Source organism: Curcuma longa, chromosome 16 (assembly GCF_044706935.1).
Source record: "Curcuma longa cultivar G26 ecotype Majalengka, Jawa Barat chromosome 16, ITB_CL_G26_1.1, whole genome shotgun sequence".
NCBI lineage: Eukaryota > Viridiplantae > Streptophyta > Magnoliopsida > Zingiberales > Zingiberaceae > Curcuma > Curcuma longa.
This window is the reverse complement of record NC_133876.1, coordinates 10,113,484-10,130,372: the sequence shown is the minus strand read 5'-3', so window position 1 is coordinate 10,130,372 and position 16,889 is coordinate 10,113,484. Positions and strand designations below refer to the sequence as shown.

Genomic DNA, 16,889 nt, shown 5'->3' with positions numbered 1-16,889 from the left:
AAAGTAAATCGAAAAAACAACAGTTAGTCACGATGAATAAACAATTTATAGCATTACTTGCATAAGGTGATACTAAATTAAACCCAACTTAATTGTCCAATTATCCTCCTCTAATCTCAATTTAATATGACAAAAATAATCATTTGTTAAATTAATTAGTCGTTTAATGGCCACACCAAGCCAATCATTAAACCAATTACAAAAGATTCAAGGGGTGTAATTAAAGCAAGAGCGCGGCGGCAGCCATCATGATGAACCCTGCGCCGACGTCGGCTACCCGACCGGCCAAAGACATATCGTCATCTTCGGTGTCGTCTTCCGATGGTGCCGGCGCATCGGAGTCGCCCGCCGGAGCTGGCCCCGGCGAGCCTGCCGCAGGCGCTGGCGAATCCGCCGCCGGAGCGTCAGCATCGGGCGCTGCCGCGTCGGCATCGGGCGACTCGGCATCCGAAGGGGCCGGCGCCGGGACGGTCGGCTCCGGCAGGACGTTGATAGGGGGGCCGAAGGGCGCGAGCGGCACGTCGGCGATGCCAGCGGGCACGACGGCGGCGCTGATCTGGAGGACCGAGATGTTGTAAGGCCTGGCGGCAACCTGCTTGACGTAGGTGGCGCTGAGGGGTGCGCCGTGGACGCCAGATCCGAAGGCCAGGCGGCCGTCGGGGAGGCGGGTGAAGTTGAGGAAGCCCATGTTGTTTTCGGCGACGCCGGTGGTCTGGTAGAGGGTGGTGAAGAAGGTGGATTTACGGCGGAGGGAGTGGATCTTGTCCTTGTCGTAGTAGTCGAGGATGACGTGGATGGCAAGGACTCTCTTAAGAATGTCACTGTCGAGGGAGGAGAGGGCGCCGGCGGCGGAGTTGTCGACGACGAGGACGGTGATAGTCTGTCGGCGGTTGATCTCGTTAGCAACGGTGGATTGGGTGAGCAAGCTGTTGAAGGTGGAGAAGTCGGGGAAGCCCTCGAGGATGCGGGTGATGTTATGGCCGGCGGCCGGAGAGTTGATGAGGAGGAGGAGGAGGAGGAAGGGGAGGAGTTTAATTGCCATGTTGTACTTATTGAAGGCTTGATGCATATTATTTATCAATGCATGGGGTAGAAAGAGGTCATTTATAGTCGGAGAATGAGAAAGGATACGAGGTGAGGGAGGGTAGTTTAGGGTTTTAGGGTTTGCTATATTTGGAAATGTGAGAGGGTAGTTTAGGGTTGTAGGGTTTGCTATATTTAGAAAATGAACTATTTTCTCGTTCAAATATAGACGAGTGTTCGGAGAGAATTTAATGTTGGAAGGGGTTTGATTTTGGATTTGTGTCATAGATTTTCATACCAAGGTTTTAGGGATTAAAAATTATTCCCATGAGTTAGCTAAATGAGTCCCAAATGCCATAGTTTAAGTTTGTCGAAGTGAGCCCCCGAGGTATAGCTGAGTTGGTTACGACGCAGCAGAGTTGCAGAAGAGGACAAGGGTTCGAATCCTGACGAAGCTAGACAATCCCCCGAGGTATAGCTGCGTTGTGACGACGCAACAGAGTTGCAGAAGAGGCCAACTGCAGTTTCTCGATTTATCTCTTCACAGATGGTCGTGGAGTCGATCTTGTGGGGCCGCTAAGGTGCCAGATTCCACCTTTTGCAGAAGAAAAAGTTTGTCGAAGTGACTTATCCCAAATGGTAAGTATGGAGACATGCGTTGCCTGAGGTTTCAGGTTCAAGTCCTCTTAGCAACATGTATTTGTTGACTGAGGTGCTGTTTCGATTCAAGTATCTTAGCAACATTTATTTGTTGGCTGAGGTGCTATAAGCATGGAGACATACGTTGTCTGAGGTTCCGAGTTCGAGTCCTCTTAGCAACATGTATTTGTTGACTGAGGTGCTGTTTCGATTCAAGTATCTTAGTAACATGTATTTGTAGGCTCTTATCAACATAGTGGTACCGACAAACTTGTTCAAGTGGACAAAAGTTGAATCTTGATAAAGTCGAGACAATGCCCTCTTCATAGTGGTCAACTGTAATTTCCCGATTTAGCTTCTCACTTATGATCGTGAAGGCGACCGTGTAGACCTGCTGGGGTGATGATTCTAACTTTTAATGAAGAATTCGATTCTTACTCAAAACATCATTATATTCTACTTATTTTGTACTATAAATGAGTTTTAAGGTGATACTTAAAAAAAAAGTAAATAGAGATATTTGATCAAAATAGTTTTTAAATAATATAATTTTAATTATTTTTTTAAAAAAATTAGAATATATAAAAAGTATTTCAGATAAAAAAATTTTATAGTTGGAATGTTTTAATAATAATAAAAATTTTTTCCATCGGTTAATAGGAAAAACACAATTCACATAAATAGTGCCAAAAGTCAGCCTATTATCTGTGTTTTTCTGTCAACTCCAACCACGTCGAAACAAACGTATGATTTACGCGATGCCCGATTGAAAACGCTATTGATATTTCTTTCCTTAATGTTGTTGTTATAATTTGACCAAGTAGTGTCCTTAGTCAACCACCAAATTTGACCTTGTGTTTTAAATAAAAATTTTGAAAAAAAAATATTTATTTAATCTTCCAAACATGTTAATTTGACCTTGTGTTTAAAGTCATGCAAATTGAACCGGCCCTCGTTGTAGTCTTCGGTCAAACCGAATTAGGTCCACCGGGTGATCTCAAAATTTGACTCGTCTCAATGAACCGGATGAGTTTAGCCCGGTCCCGGTTTAGAAAAATTGAACCTTAGCTTCGTCCTCCATCTATAAATTGCCTCCCCTGCTTCCCTTCGTTCGACGTCCAAATTCATTCCTTTTAGGAAGCAAGCGAGCGAGAGGGAGAAGGAGCGAGCGAGCGATCGATCGATTGAGAGAGATAATTTAGGGGGTTTTCATCATTTGAAGAAGATGCAGCTAGGTGATGTGGATGTTTCCTCTCTCGACCTCATGGCGGAGATTCTGAAAGGCAAGCTCGATGCGTCGGAGCTGCTCCAGTGGGCTTCGAAGCTGTACGAGAGCCCTAGGTTTCTGGAGGTGGCCGTTCTGGTGGGATGCCTCGCGGCGTTCCTTCTTTTCTGGCAGAGATCAGGCGGCAAAGAGCCGGCCCGGGTAGTGGCGGCGCCGGCGCCGGCTCCTAAGAGGGCCAAGAAGATCGTGAGGGATGCGGAACCTGTCGATTTGGGGAAAAAGAAGGTGACATTGTTCTTTGGCTCGCAGACAGGAACCGCCGAGAGGTTCGCCAAGGTTAGGTTTTGGACCTTTTGATCCTTTCTCACTTCCCAATCACTGAAATCGCAGATGTGATTCCATTAGTTCGATCTAAAGTCGATTTCTTTGTGCAGACTTTGGCGGATGAGGCCAATGCAAGGTACCAGAAGTCCGTCTTCAAAGTTGTTGACTTGGTGAGTCTCGTGAGGTTAATTTACGATCTCAAGTAATTTACACAATTTTGGGCGATTTTACTGTACTTAAAAAATCTCCCCACTTTTTGTTTCTCAGGATGATTACGCGTATGAGAATCATGAGTACGAAGAAAAGTTGAAGAAAGAGACTCTTGCACTGTTCTTCTTGGCAACGTAAGTCAACTTTTGTTGACTATTTGTATTTCTTTACAACTACTCTCCATTTCTGACTTGATGGTGGTAAATTACAGATATGGAGACGGCGAACCAACTGATAACGCTGCGAGGTTTTATAAATGGTTTTTTGAGGCGAAGGAGAGGAACGTTTACTTGGATAACCTCCAGTATGGTGTTTTTGGCCTGGGGAGCCGACAATATGAACACTTTAACAAGGTTCAATCTTGGTTCTCCACTTCCCTTCGTATTTGTATTTTTAATTAAACTATTGTTGATTGACGAAGTTTAATCTTTGAAACTGTTTATGTTTTGGCTTCAACAGATTGGCATAGAGGTAGATAGAATTCTCGCTGAGCAAGGTAATTCCTAGTGGACTTTGTTTATTATAATCAGGTTTAGTTTACAAAACCTAGAAATATTGAGTTGGATCAGTTATATATGCACTCTTTCTTCCAATTATTTCGAACTTTGTTGATTCGGTTTGTTATCCTACTCTAGGTGCAAAACGTATTCTTCCTTTGGGGCTCGGTGATGATGAACAATACATTGAGGATGACTTTGCTGCATGGTATGATCAATGGAAGAACAAAATAGCTAAATCTATGATCAATTGAAAAGAGTGTGCTTTTTCTGAACTATTTCTAAATTATCGAGTCTTGATTATTGCAGGAAAGATCTAGTGTGGCCAGAGCTAGACAAGCTACTCTGTGATGAGGATGATGTAGCAGGATTATCTGCTGAGTATGTTGCCAGCATACCTGAATACCGTGTTGTTTTCCTAAACCGTGGAGACGAATCCCAGATGCAGAGAAAACCAAGCCTTGCAAATGGCCATTCTGTTTACGACCTCCGAAATCCTTGCAGGTATATTATAAACGCTAGGGTTGTTCACTCTATAAGATGCATTACTGAGATGGATTATTTCTTTTGCAAAAATCTAATACTGGTTGAATTCCAAATTTCTAGGGTCAATGTGGCTGTTAGGAGAGAGCTACATACCCCATTATCTGATCGTTCTTGCACTCATCTGGAGTTCGACATCTCTGGAACTAGTCTTAAGTAAGTTTTACTAGATTTTCTACATACTTGTGCATATATCGCATACTCATGATTTCTGGTTACTAACCGGGAAGAGACTTTAGCTGAAAATTTAGATTCTCATTGTTTTGTTTCTGATGGAAATTAATGATATTTTCTAACAGATATGAGACTGGAGATCATGTTGGTGTGTATTCAGAGAATACCTCTGAGACTGTGGAGGAGGCTGCAAGGCTCTTAGGATATCCAGAAGATACATTCTTCACCCTACATGCCGAAAAAGAGGACGGAACACCACTTAGCAGTAGCTCTATTCCGCCTCCATTTGAAACACCTATTACTTTGAGAGATGCACTTGCTAAATATGCTGATCTTTTGAGTTCTCCCAAAAAGGTATGTATTAATCAAATTATTCAGTTACACTCATTTGCAAATACATTCGAGTAAATATTAATCGAGAGATTGCATATCTTGAATCCAGGCTGTTTTAATTGCTCTAGCTGCTCATGCTTCTGAACCAACTGAAGCTGAAAGGCTCAAATTCCTAGCTTCTCCAACTGGAAAGGTTTGTATCTGTTGTTCTCTGGATAGATGATTCTTTTGTGATGATCAATCGATTTAGTTTGACACGCATTGGCTTTCAGGATGAATATAATCAATGGGTTGTGGCAAGTCAAAGGAGTCTTCTGGAAGTGATGGCTGAATTCCCTTCAGCCAAGCCTCCTTTAGGTGTTTTCTTTGCAGCTATAGCTCCTCGCTTACAGGCCCGCTATTATTCGATATCATCTTCTTCAAGGTAATGATTTCTCTTATATGATAACATTTTCACTTACAATTTGCTATCTTACCATGAAATTCATTGATTATCTTCAAATCAGGGTTTCGCCTTCTCGAATTCATGTCACATGTGCATTAGTGCATGGACCAACATCAACAGGAAGAATTCACAAAGGAGTTTGCTCGACTTGGATGAAGGTATGGTTTGTCTCAAGTCCTATGCATGATCTCTCACAGCAAGGTCATTACCTTTCCTTTTATCTTCACAACCGTATCCATTGGATTGACAGAACTCAATTCCACAAGAGGAGACTCAAGAATGTAGCCAGGCTCCTATTTTTGTGAGACAATCAAACTTCAGATTGCCTTCCGATACCTCAGTTCCAATAATAATGATTGGCCCTGGCACAGGCTTGGCACCCTTCAGAGCCTTTTTACAGGTCCGGATTCACATCAACATCGTCTAGTTCTTGTTCAAGCATTTCATCTGGATACCTGCTAAACGGTTGCGGTTTGATGTTTTTAGGAAAGGCTTGCACTCAAAGAGGCTGGAGCTGAGCTTGGTCCTGCTGTTCTCTTCTTTGGTTGCAGGAACCGAAACATGGTAATCAACTGACACCAATACCAATACCAATACCAATACCATTCATAGAACCACCTTCCATCATCTAATCATATGTCGAACAATAACATAACGCAGGACTACATCTATGAGGATGAGTTGGACAACTACGTAAAGCAAGGGGCTCTTTCTGAGCTCGTCGTAGCTTTCTCTCGCGAAGGTCCACGCAAGGAATACGTGCAGAACAAGCTGTCTGAAAAGGTTGGACACAGAAAATCCAGACAACATAAAGCTAATTTTCTACGCTTTACTTGATTCTGACGGTGCATATCTTTGATGCCTCAGGCTGTGGATGTTTGGAATATCATCTCTCAAGGTGGATACATCTACGTCTGCGGCGATGCCAAGGGAATGGCTAAGGACGTCCACAAGGTCATTCACACCATTGCTCAGGAGCAGGTAAGATATAGAACGGATTTCGATTTCTGTAATGAAAGATCAATTCCTTGAATGTTTGATTATAACGTGAATGCTTGAATTCGATGACAGGGATCACTTGAAGGCTCCAAGGCTGAGGCTTATGTGAAGAATCTGCAGATGGAAGGGAGGTACCTGCGCGATGTGTGGTAACAGCAGGCTGCTGAGGTCACAAGTTGTGGGAATATTATTTATACAAGATAGAAATATGATTCTTTTGGCAGTGTAGCATCAATTGTAGGCCACAGCAGTAAATAAAAATATATTCTTTTTTTTGAGATAAATTTATGTTCCTGAGTAAATTGTATATGCTGCGCAACTTATCCCTTGATGCTTTCGGGCTACTGGACTTTCACCATCTAGGGTGCAGCATTCATTCCATCGCTTCGCCTAGCAGCATGACGTTTGTATTGCTCTCCCACAATCCTATTTTCACGGTTTAGGCTGCTCCCATTTCGCTCGCCGCTACTACGGGAATTGCTTTTGCTTTCGCGACCTGTATGCGACACCTCCGATTTACCATCGCTGTCGCCGCGTTGTCCGACCACCGCCCCGGGCGCGATCCGGCCAAATCGCAGCTCGAGACCGGACAAATTCACCGGATTCCGATCGGAATCCGCCGCTGGAAGGAGCGCCGCATCGATCGCGCCCGGGCGGCGGTGGGTCATGGAGTCGCGCATGGATTTGTCACGTAGGATAGCAAACCCAATAAAATCTATATATAAAAAAAAGAGGATAAACACAAAAAGAAATGCGCATCCGGGGAATCGAACCCCGGTCAGTACCGTGGGAGGGTACTATGATACCACTACACCAGATGCGCTTTCGATGCCTTGTACCCATCGGAACATTGATCAAGATGTAAAAGATGATGCCTGGAGACGCCGATATCTGCTCTCTCTGAACCTCATGGCGGCGGTTCCGAAGGACACGTTCGAATGGATTGGAGCTGGCCGCTTGGGCTTCCGAGAACCCTAGGCTAATGGGGGGTCCTCACCAGCTCGGTAATGGTGCTGGCCGGAGGCTCCGCGCCGCTCCTGCACTGCTTGGGGAAATCCAACGGCGAAGAGGCGACCACGGCGATGGCAGCGCCGCCGCCGCCTCAGTGTATGTTTTTTCCCCTTCCATTTTAATTTTAGATTCATAAACAGTAGGATTAATTTATAAATATTCTAAGCAGCAAAAGAAATAGATAAAAAAACAAAAGGCAATAATAGGGATTTTTTTTTTGGGGGCGGGGGGGATTGGATAAGGTTTTGCTTTCTCGTCCGGGCTTCCTCTTTCGCGAACTAAGCCGGCGATGATCCCAACGAGGGCTTCTGCGGCGGCGGCGGCAGGGTGGGGCGCCCTTCCGGACGCCCCTCCGCCTGCAGCGAAGGAAGAGGATGGAGAGCTCGCCGAACTCTCCATATCAGATCAGAGGACTCTTTATCTCGTCCGTATTTTCTCTCCTAATCCGCCCTCTCTTTGTTGTTTGGGAAATTAACGACTCATAGCAGCAATTTTTCGTATGTGGCATTGCAGGCGAACATCTTCATCGGAAACACCGCTCGGTTCCTCAACTCCTTCGCCTCTCTTTGCCAGGACAAGCTCGCCCAGGTCCACAGGTACCAATTTGGCACCTTTCTGTTCAATACTCGTGAAAAAAGATCTTTTTTTTTGTTCTATTAATCTAGTAATTGGAGAGAGAGATTCTATGTGAAAATTCGAGGAAAATTCAGTTGTGTTTCATTTTTGCCAAGCTTAGATTTGTTAAGAAGCTTCATTCTTGCTTTATGGGAGCAACATATTGCCATCATAGTTTACCGAAATAGTGCTGTGGGAATCAATATCATCAACTCTTGAAGTCTGATCTTTTCTTTTCATAAAACAGTCAACAAATCTTTGATAGGTGGTTCTTTATATGACTTAAGCTAGCAATCTTTTGTATGGTATAATTTCTAGTGGTTTACCTGACTATTCGGTTCTTAATTCGGTATCGCAACATTTATATGTGTTATGGTCGCAAGGAGTGGGTCGCGGTTAGTCAAGTTCGAGAGCAGCTATCGGGTGCAACAGCGCGAGTCATACAGCCCGGATCGAGCCGAATCCTCCGACACCTCAACCCCGAGTCGAGTCTTGCAGGCCGAGTTGGGGGAATCGGGTCAGGACCTGATGGAAGTCCTCCGCAACAGGTCCGAATCCTCTCAATAAGGTTCTCCGTTCTCGAATCAACCGAGCCGACTCCTCATCTCCACGCGAAGCCGGATCAAGTCTCATCCTCTCGAACACTCGGAGCCAAATCCCCTCGCCGAACCTATCAAGTCGTTGCGAGAATCAAGCCGGATTCGCAAGGAAACAGGCCCCTTCAGGTTAATTCGGCTTCATACGGACATCACCTCCCGAGCCAGTCCGGATCCTCGAAGTAGCTTCCTCGACCGATCCGAGTCGACCCATTCAAACGTAAGTCATGCCGACTCCTCGACGCTGCCTTGGCCCAATACTGATTTTCCCCTTCTCCCAAGACCACTCCCCCCATCATATGGCTATGAATGTCCCCCTGCCACCTCTGCAACTAATCAATGCTCTGACAGACGTACATGACACGACCTCTCCAATACAAGTCAACGATGGGACATATACTCTGACTATACTATATCTTCTGACACATTCATACTGATGATGGGACTTCCATCATACTCATGATGGGACATGACTCTCCAGACTCATATATAAGGTTGGTTTTGTACTAGAGGGAGGTATGCAATCTCACAACTCCTACTTTTCACTCTCGTTTTCTTCCTCTCTCTCCACGAACTGACTTAAGCATCGGAGTGGTCGCACCAGGGCAACCCCTGGCCTTCCTTCTCACGGTGATTGTGAGCGTAGGTCCTAGAAGCTCCCTGTTCTCCTCCTCGATCAAGCTCGCCCAAGTGTGGTGCTGAGAAGAGTCGGCGCATCCAGAAGCGGATCTCAATAGGAATAATATGATAAAAGAAAAACTACCTCACATTGCTTAGTTCGATGATTTGAATCCTCAACAACTGACAAAAATAATTAAAGTTCACTTGAGTGAAAGAGTAATTTAGTAAGTTTCCACGAAAACAGCCAGGCTTGATTGTGTTCGAGTCTGTCATGGGGTTCTATGTGATGTTGCAGCTCGTAATACCCAAGTCATTTGTTGTATGCTATCTAAACTTATGAAACTATCTACCTTTAGGTTCATGCTTTGGACTAGCATTCTCCTGTGTTTCTTTAAAGTTGTCAGTTCTTCTATAGCTCTTTCTTTGTTCTATGATGTTTTCCCTTTCAGACCTTATCTGTAACTTAAAGTAGATGCGTACTGGATTTTAATTTTTCCAAATTTTTGGATGAAATTATCCATCGATCTTATATTCTCGGTGCAATGATGGTGCTGGAATAAATAGCAATAGAAAGTCATGTTCCATGTCTTGGGATGGAATTGCTAAACATGTCAGTATCCATCAGTTAGCACTTTGTTTTCTAATTTGTGGTCTAATATCTCAATTTTAATCTTGATTGTCACAGGTGTTAGGATTGAAGTCTCATCAAAATTATAGTTGAACTCTTTTTTGTTTTTGTAACTCTTTGACTTAATGTTTTGTAGGATTGGTATTAGGATTAATTTTAGAACCAAATGTGTGGGACACTTATATCCACACCCTTGTTGATCATATCGAGTCCAAGTACCATAGTTAAATACTATTGTTGCAACAAACAGTAATGCATATCCTCCTGCTTAGTTTTGTTTTCTTTCCTTTCCCTTCGACATCCTTCTTTTTCCTTTGTTGGCTAATCTGTTTTAATTTTTTTTCTACTGAAACAAACCTCCATTTCAGTGTAGTCTCTTAGGACCTTGGCAATAACTTTCAAGGCCTTTACAAACTTAGTAAGCTGACACCTTCCTAAAATCTTAATAGCATGAAAGAGAGAGCATACATTTTGTTTCGTCCAGTTTGTCAAGTCTGATTCGGTTTCATTATGTATTTCCCAGAAGGATATTGAAGTTGGACGCAAATCTTACCCTTCTAGAAGCACAATTGCAGAGCAGAGGTCACATTTATGCGTTCGACAATAAATCCAACTCAGAAGCCTCAAGTTCTACAAGTGCAAACATTCGATGAGACAAGAATCCAGCATTCAAATCTGACGAATAGTTTTTGGTACTTATTCTTCTCGTAGCTCTAAATATCTACACCTTCGTCTTTATATTGCCAATGCACTTAGTTTTGTTCCTGTGTCTTGGCCTGCCAGCCCCTCTCCCTATGTTATACACTTTATTTCTGTTTTAGATAATGTCCTCCTCCGTTGTGGTGAATTACAGTTTCTCGATTTTACTTCTTCACAGATAATCATGAAGCCGATCGTGTGAGACCGCTAGATCATGAAGCCGACCGTATGAGACCGCTACAGATTACATTTTTTGCTGAAGTGTAACTAAACTCATCAGAAGATTTAGATGTAGGAATTGTTATATTGTCGTTGCTTGTAGATCAGAAAATAATCATGCATGCTAACTATGAAATTAAACAAACAGTTCTTATAAGTTTAGAAAATTTTGCTTTTCTCATCATTATTGCATCGTCAATGTTTTCATCTTCTTGATCAGCTTCAAGACTTAAGGCCGAGACTTCCTCATGAACAGCTGAAGATGAATTATTATCGTCAACTCTCTGAACATTCATAATGCTAAGTTTTAGAAGAATTCGATCCTTTCTCTTTCTCTGAAGGCTTTCCCTTATCCCTTTTTCATTGTCTGCCAGTCATTGTTCTGATCAAACTATAAAAAACAAACAAAATTAATTTTGTTTATTTAGTTATAATATTTGGCATTCCATATTTATTATTTCCATAAAATATCACTTTTCTAAAATTTAATCAAGAATAGTTTATTTCATATGTTTATTTAGGTATTTGAGTAGAGCAAATGGATGGTTTTTAATTGGGCTTTTCATGGCCCATTAAAGCCATGGACATGAAGCCCAAGCCTGTATAATTAAATATCAGGAAGCTTCCACCTTCTTCTTCTGTATGCGTTTCATTTTACTTAAACCCCCCTGAAAAAGCCCTCTTTCGCCATTCACCACCGCTTCCCATCCATGGCGGCGACTTCCGCCTCCGCCGCCCTCTTCCCTCGCCGATCCCACCGTGTCCCCGACGATACCGTATTCTACGCCGTCTACCCCGATCTCCAGGCCGCCCTTCCCCCGCAGGAGGCCCTCTCCGCCCTCCGCGCACTCCACCTCCACCTTCACTCCCTCCTCTCCCCCCTCTCCAGCGACTACGTGTGGCAGCACGAACCCTTTGCCCTCTCCCTCCCATCCTCCCTCGACGCCCCATGCGCCCTCTGCCGCTCGCCCCCCGTTCCCCACCTCCACGGCAAGCTCCGCTTCGGCGACGCCCTCGACGACGAATGGCTCCTTGTCGCCCTCCTATTCGCCGCCACCTCCGCCGTTCCCTCCCTCACCGCTCGCGTCTGGGACTCCGACGGCGAGTTCCTCCTCATCGAAGCGGCCTTTGCTCTTCCCCGCTGGCTCGAACCGGATACGGCTGACAATCGCGTTTTTATCCGCGGTGGCAAGCTGCACATCGTTCCAAAAAGGGTCTTCCCGGATACGCCCTCTCTCCTAGACGCTCTTGCAGCGGTCCGGAGTGAGGAGATCGATACCGGAGCCCCCGACGAGGTTCAAGCTGCGATCTTTAGGAAGATTTCTGGGTATCCGGAGAAGGCTAGGGCCAATATGCAGAGAGTTAGGGTTCGAGTTCCGCTGCCAGTAGCCCAGGTCCTAAAAGAGGAGCCTTCCTTAATCGCGCTGGCTGTAGAGGGGTTCTATGACCGTGACGTTGATTCCATGAAGCACGCAGCCAAAATGGAGAGGTTCTTAAGGAGTAACAAAGGGGACATTGAGATGGTCAGGATTTCCGTTCGGATGTCGAGAGCCATGTATGGTCAATTGGTGCAGCAGAAATTCCAGGCTCCGAGGGGCTATCCAATGCCATCAAGGGAAGAGGGACCTGTAGTTTTCATGGAAGCTGAACTGGGATTGAAGATAGCATGTGGGTTTGAAATGATGTATCAGGAAAGGAAGCAGGCCGGTGAGGAAGGCAAGGGGAGCACTTGGGAAGCTTTTAAGCAGAGTCTGGAGAGTAGTGGATGTTTCAGTGGTCTTCTTCCTGGATCTAAGGAATACCAACGGATAATGGATAGTGCATTTGAGTACTATAAGAACAGTTCTTTATTTTCTCGCACAAGGTACTGTTACATTCTCATGGTTTTTCTCACTCCGTGGTTTATTTTTCTAGGTTTAACATAATGTTATTCTTATTCAGCTAAAAAATTGATATTGCCAAGCAAAACAAGCTTTGGCCTTTTTGTTTTAGTCATTCTCTTGATTGAGAGTGTTTCCAAACGATGTACTATTACAAATAGAAAGTCTACTTTACACAAAGCAGAAATCATTGGTGGTTGCGAGATTTTAAACAGAATTTTGCCTTGTTCTAGGGAGATCATGAATGCTCCAGTTCAACGTATAGATGAAATTCTCTCAATGTCTTACTTAGTAGATGAATTCATGGGTGTTGAACTTCCTCCAAACGATGATGATTCCTGGATGTATGATGGTGAAGAGGAGTTAAATTCAGCTATTCTGGAGAGGCAGAAGGAAATGGAAGTCTATGAATCTGAAAAGAAACAAAGGAAGCAGAAGAAAGGCATTGATAATGCTTCTGTCTCTGATGATTTCAACCTTCAAGATATTACTGAAACTATGCAAGCATTTGTCCAAAAACTTTCAACCTTTGAAGGAGCAGAGGTTCCTGAGAGCAGGTTTGTGTTAGTGAATATCAAATTTTTATTCAAGTGTAATTATCTTGCCACCTAGTGGGATAAGACTTGATTGTTGTTGTTGTAATTATCTTGCTACACTATGTCAAACCATTATTTACATTGTTCCTTCCATTTTTTTTTCTCTGCTAGATCAAAAATAAACCTATATAGTGGAGAGACACTCAGGCATTTTAGTGAACCAAAATGTCTGTAATTTTTGTTATCTTTCTTTCATTTTTGAATCTTTTGCATGCACAACATGAATAAACAAGTTCATTTTATTTTTATGAACAATACTTGATTTTTTATGCATGCTATGGACTCTCTTTTAGTTTGGAACTTATCTATAGTAATGATATTTGTTGATTCAAACAGGAACTCAAAGTCAGTTGAACTTGATACTGATGAATTCATGAAAGCTATGCAATCCATGCTAGGAGAGGCTTCATGTAAAGATGTTGGATCTGCTGCTAGACTTGAAGGACATACATCATCGTCAGATATGGAATTTGGTACTCTTAATGTTTTCAATAAATGAATCTCCATGCTCATTTGGAATCCTTACTGTGACCTCTATCTGGGCTTTGCATGGTTGTCAAAATTGTGACCTGACTTTAAATTCTTATTATTTTACGACTAATCCAAATTGGCTGAGATGATATATATCTCCAATATTATCAGAATTAGATCAACAATTAAGGAATTTAGAATTAGATCATAGGTTCCCTAACCATCGGATCTTGATCCTAACAGCCTTAATGAAACATAGTTACACTGGCACTTCTACACTTCTAAATGTAAAATTCTTTTTACATTAGACTGTCATCTTTCCATCTCATGGAAGTTACCCTTTGCGAGTGCCATATAAATAGACAATATCTTGACAGTTATACTAGATTGTTTATATATTATATTATTGTTATTAGTAATATTACGTAGATCTCAATATAAAGATAAAATTCATGTAGCCAAATATTATATCCAATAAATTTATGTATATTTGATATTCCCATAATGATGTAAAGTTTGAAATGTTCATATTGAAAGTTCATGCATATGTTAAATAATAAATGCCTAATCTTTTTATAAAAAATTTTTATTGTAGGATCTTATGATCATACACTATGAACCCCTTGCCTTTTGTATGTGGGATCTCAATTTTGGTTAATTTGTCTAGAAGGTATTATGATCAAGGTGCTCAAACGACTAGTGTATTTATGTTGGTCTAATCTATGAGTGTCAACCATTGATCTTCTCACTCGATGAAGGATATATGCTTGCCAGTGTTATTCGAATTACTGAGGTGCATGAAACTGTTCTTGGATGGACATGCTTTACCACATAATTTATTCATGGGCTTTCATATGCATGCAATAAAATTCTAAATATTTTACATCTGTATTTTATATTTATATGTATATATTTATTATATATATTTAATATTTTGTTGTATTTTTATATTTTCATAATGAGCAAAATAAAAAAAGACAGTAAATGATCGAGCTTATTCATTTATTGTCCTCCTACTTTCTTTTGTATGTATTTCTGGTAAATTGGCTGTTTGCATGTCATTCCGGGTTTGAAGAATTAGTATCTACTAGAGGCTCTAGAAAATCAAGTAGAAAGATGATTAAGAGGAGAGAAGGGATTAGAAAAACAAGAATGTGTTTTATTCCGAAATTAATAATACTTTTAATTAATTTGAATATTGGTATTGATATAACCTTATAGAACCCAAATACAGTTTATGTAGCAGATCCCGAATATTTGGTTCAAACACAGGTTTGATGATGTTGATGTGTCTTTTTACAAGAATGGGTAGTGTTGAACATGGTAGCCTTAGTCGTAGGGTATGCTGTACAGCTTGTTTCTTTTGATGTATTAATAGGACATAGAGGGGAAGGGAATGAAAAGAGAAAGGAAACGGAATGAGAACACTATCTATAGACATTAGTTTGTTTACTTTTCTTCTTCCTGGCACCTTCTATGCAAGTAAACGAACCTTTGTTATTTGGGTTCTGTTACAGCTTTAACTAATCAGTTAGTTCTCACAACTAACAAGAATAGCCATTGTTTGTCATGTTTACTTTTGTTTATCTGGTGACTTCTTCTCTAATAAAATAAAAATATTTTTGCCTACTTCGTGAAAACACATATTATTCTCACTCACTACCTATTAATTCCAGATGATTCTGAATATGATGATGATGAGGTTGAAGAACAAGAAGATGAGAATTCAGAGGACGGGTTCATGCAATTTTATTCCGACGCTCTTAATGAAGAGCTCACTGCAACAACTCTAAGAAAAAGCTTTTTGCATGCACGTAAACAGGCCAACAATATCAATGCGGTAATACCCGGTTCTATATTTCAACACTAATCTCAGTTTACCTATGTCATTCAAGATGCTATATGCTTGTGTTTTGCAGTCAGTAAAATTTTCAACTTTCCGAAACATATGAAATCGTTATTGTTCTACTCTGCACCTGAAATTTTCTTCATTCTTGTCTAACCACCATTTGGGTTATGCTTCTGCATACATGTTTTCTTCACTTGTGTTTCTATTCCTTTGTTATTATTTGGTGTAGATGAATACTTGTCCTATGGACTTGTTACAAGTAGTTTCAGCGTCCGCAAAATACTCTCTTATTATAGTTTATATTGTGTTACTAATATCCATTGAGGTGTTGTTCCACAGGGACCTTCAAATACCGCGAGATCAAATACCGCGGACGATAACAATGATGAGTTCACCCCAGTCGATGTCGATTTCAACCTTGTTAAGAGCTTTCTTGATTCATTTTCTTCTCAACAAGGTCTTCCAGGGCCAGCATCTAACTTACTTGGACTCATGGGTGTAAAAGTTCCTCCTCCAGATGCCAAGGATACATAATACATATCTGGTGCAATCTGAAATGTTTCAACTTGCCGAGTTGTGAAGAAGTAGATTAATGTTGCTCAAGAGATTCATTGAGGGCATGCAAGCAAGTCAAGTTGAGCCTGATGATGTTTAAACTTTTATGTCATGCTTATCGAATTCAAGTTGAGCTCGAGCTTTTATCGAGCTCAACTAGTGATATTGTTACTTTATAATCTACTTTGCATATCAGATTGTATATTCTTTAGTATTGAACGAACATTTCAATTAATATTACAGTCAAACAAAAATTAATGTTGGTTAGATGGAAACCTAGTAAATTGATTGAATTAAATGAATCCCTGATTTAATAGATAATGATATCAATAGTTATAGTTATAGTCTAATTGATTAAGCTACTAGACTATCAGATATGAGAGACCTTTGGTGGCTAGTGAAAAATTTTTATAGTCGGGTTCATTTTGTTAATTGAGTTCAAATTTTTACAATGAAAATTTTAAAATAAATTTTCACTATAATAAAAAAAAAATCCATTGGACTGTTAATTAGGCCCATGACCTAGTTACATGTCAAGCTCGACAACAGGTCAGTTACCCGATTACAAGTCAGCCTGATAATCCGGGTCACGGACCGGTTAAGACCTGGGCAGGTCTAGGTCACAGTCGTTGATAAAATATTTTAAAAAATCACTGGCATTATGCTTCATCGTTGTTTTACTTCTTGTTTTTTTTTTTTGAAAATCGTTCCAATAAATCTTATAAAATATAATACTA

At 41.5% G+C, this 16,889-nt stretch overlaps 4 protein-coding genes and 1 non-coding gene across 5 annotated transcripts; 3 read left to right on the top strand and 2 right to left on the bottom strand.

Moving 5' to 3' along the window:
* Positions 1-220: 220 nt before the first annotated feature.
* Positions 221-1,042, bottom strand: LOC141847041 (fasciclin-like arabinogalactan protein 14). Its single transcript, XM_074735031.1, has one exon. The coding sequence runs from the start codon at positions 1,040-1,042 to the stop codon at positions 221-223; it is 822 nt and encodes a 273-aa protein (XP_074591132.1).
* A 1,827-nt stretch (positions 1,043-2,869) lies between these two features.
* Positions 2,870-6,682, top strand: LOC141847158 (NADPH--cytochrome P450 reductase-like). The gene is made up of 17 exons (XM_074735141.1): positions 2,870-3,223; positions 3,322-3,381; positions 3,479-3,555; positions 3,633-3,774; positions 3,881-3,917; positions 4,057-4,126; positions 4,228-4,422; positions 4,525-4,617; positions 4,761-4,989; positions 5,078-5,161; positions 5,241-5,392; positions 5,475-5,571; positions 5,664-5,813; positions 5,900-5,977; positions 6,074-6,196; positions 6,281-6,394; positions 6,485-6,682. The coding sequence occupies exons 1-17, from the start codon at positions 2,888-2,890 to the stop codon at positions 6,563-6,565; spliced, it is 2,118 nt and encodes a 705-aa protein (XP_074591242.1). The 5' UTR covers positions 2,870-2,887; the 3' UTR covers positions 6,566-6,682.
* A 482-nt stretch (positions 6,683-7,164) lies between these two features.
* On the bottom strand, positions 7,165-7,235 carry TRNAG-CCC (transfer RNA glycine (anticodon CCC)). Its single transcript has one exon. It is a non-coding gene; the product is annotated as a tRNA-Gly (tRNA).
* Positions 7,236-7,656: 421 nt separating this feature from the next.
* On the top strand, positions 7,657-10,699 carry LOC141847115 (uncharacterized). Its single transcript, XM_074735094.1, has 3 exons — positions 7,657-7,847; positions 7,937-8,019; positions 10,407-10,699. The coding sequence occupies exons 1-3, from the start codon at positions 7,713-7,715 to the stop codon at positions 10,534-10,536; spliced, it is 348 nt and encodes a 115-aa protein (XP_074591195.1). The 5' UTR covers positions 7,657-7,712; the 3' UTR covers positions 10,537-10,699.
* A 790-nt stretch (positions 10,700-11,489) lies between these two features.
* Positions 11,490-16,389, top strand: LOC141847112 (protein ecdysoneless homolog). Its single transcript, XM_074735091.1, has 5 exons — positions 11,490-12,665; positions 12,915-13,238; positions 13,614-13,750; positions 15,425-15,588; positions 15,937-16,389. The coding sequence occupies exons 1-5, from the start codon at positions 11,512-11,514 to the stop codon at positions 16,129-16,131; spliced, it is 1,974 nt and encodes a 657-aa protein (XP_074591192.1). The 5' UTR covers positions 11,490-11,511; the 3' UTR covers positions 16,132-16,389.
* The last annotated feature ends 500 nt before the right edge of the window (positions 16,390-16,889 follow it).

Bases quoted from the DNA above. Each gene is read 5' to 3' on its own strand.
- LOC141847041 (XM_074735031.1), bottom strand. From the start codon at position 1,042: ATGGCAATTAAACTCCTCCCCTTCCTCCTCCTCCTCCTCCTCATCAAC.
- LOC141847158 (XM_074735141.1), top strand. From the start codon at position 2,888: ATGCAGCTAGGTGATGTGGATGTTTCCTCTCTCGACCTCATGGCGGAG. The intron at 3,382-3,478 runs GTGAGTCTCGTG...TTTGTTTCTCAG, and splicing joins TCTTCAAAGTTGTTGACTTG to GATGATTACGCGTATGAGAA. The intron at 4,127-4,227 runs GTATGATCAATG...TGATTATTGCAG, and splicing joins GAGGATGACTTTGCTGCATG to GAAAGATCTAGTGTGGCCAG.
- LOC141847115 (XM_074735094.1), top strand. From the start codon at position 7,713: ATGATCCCAACGAGGGCTTCTGCGGCGGCGGCGGCAGGGTGGGGCGCC. The intron at 7,848-7,936 runs GTCCGTATTTTC...GTGGCATTGCAG, and splicing joins ATCAGAGGACTCTTTATCTC to GCGAACATCTTCATCGGAAA. The intron at 8,020-10,406 runs GTACCAATTTGG...TGTATTTCCCAG, and splicing joins AAGCTCGCCCAGGTCCACAG to AAGGATATTGAAGTTGGACG.
- LOC141847112 (XM_074735091.1), top strand. From the start codon at position 11,512: ATGGCGGCGACTTCCGCCTCCGCCGCCCTCTTCCCTCGCCGATCCCAC. The intron at 13,239-13,613 runs GTTTGTGTTAGT...TGATTCAAACAG, and splicing joins GCAGAGGTTCCTGAGAGCAG to GAACTCAAAGTCAGTTGAAC. The intron at 15,589-15,936 runs GTAATACCCGGT...GTTGTTCCACAG, and splicing joins AGGCCAACAATATCAATGCG to GGACCTTCAAATACCGCGAG.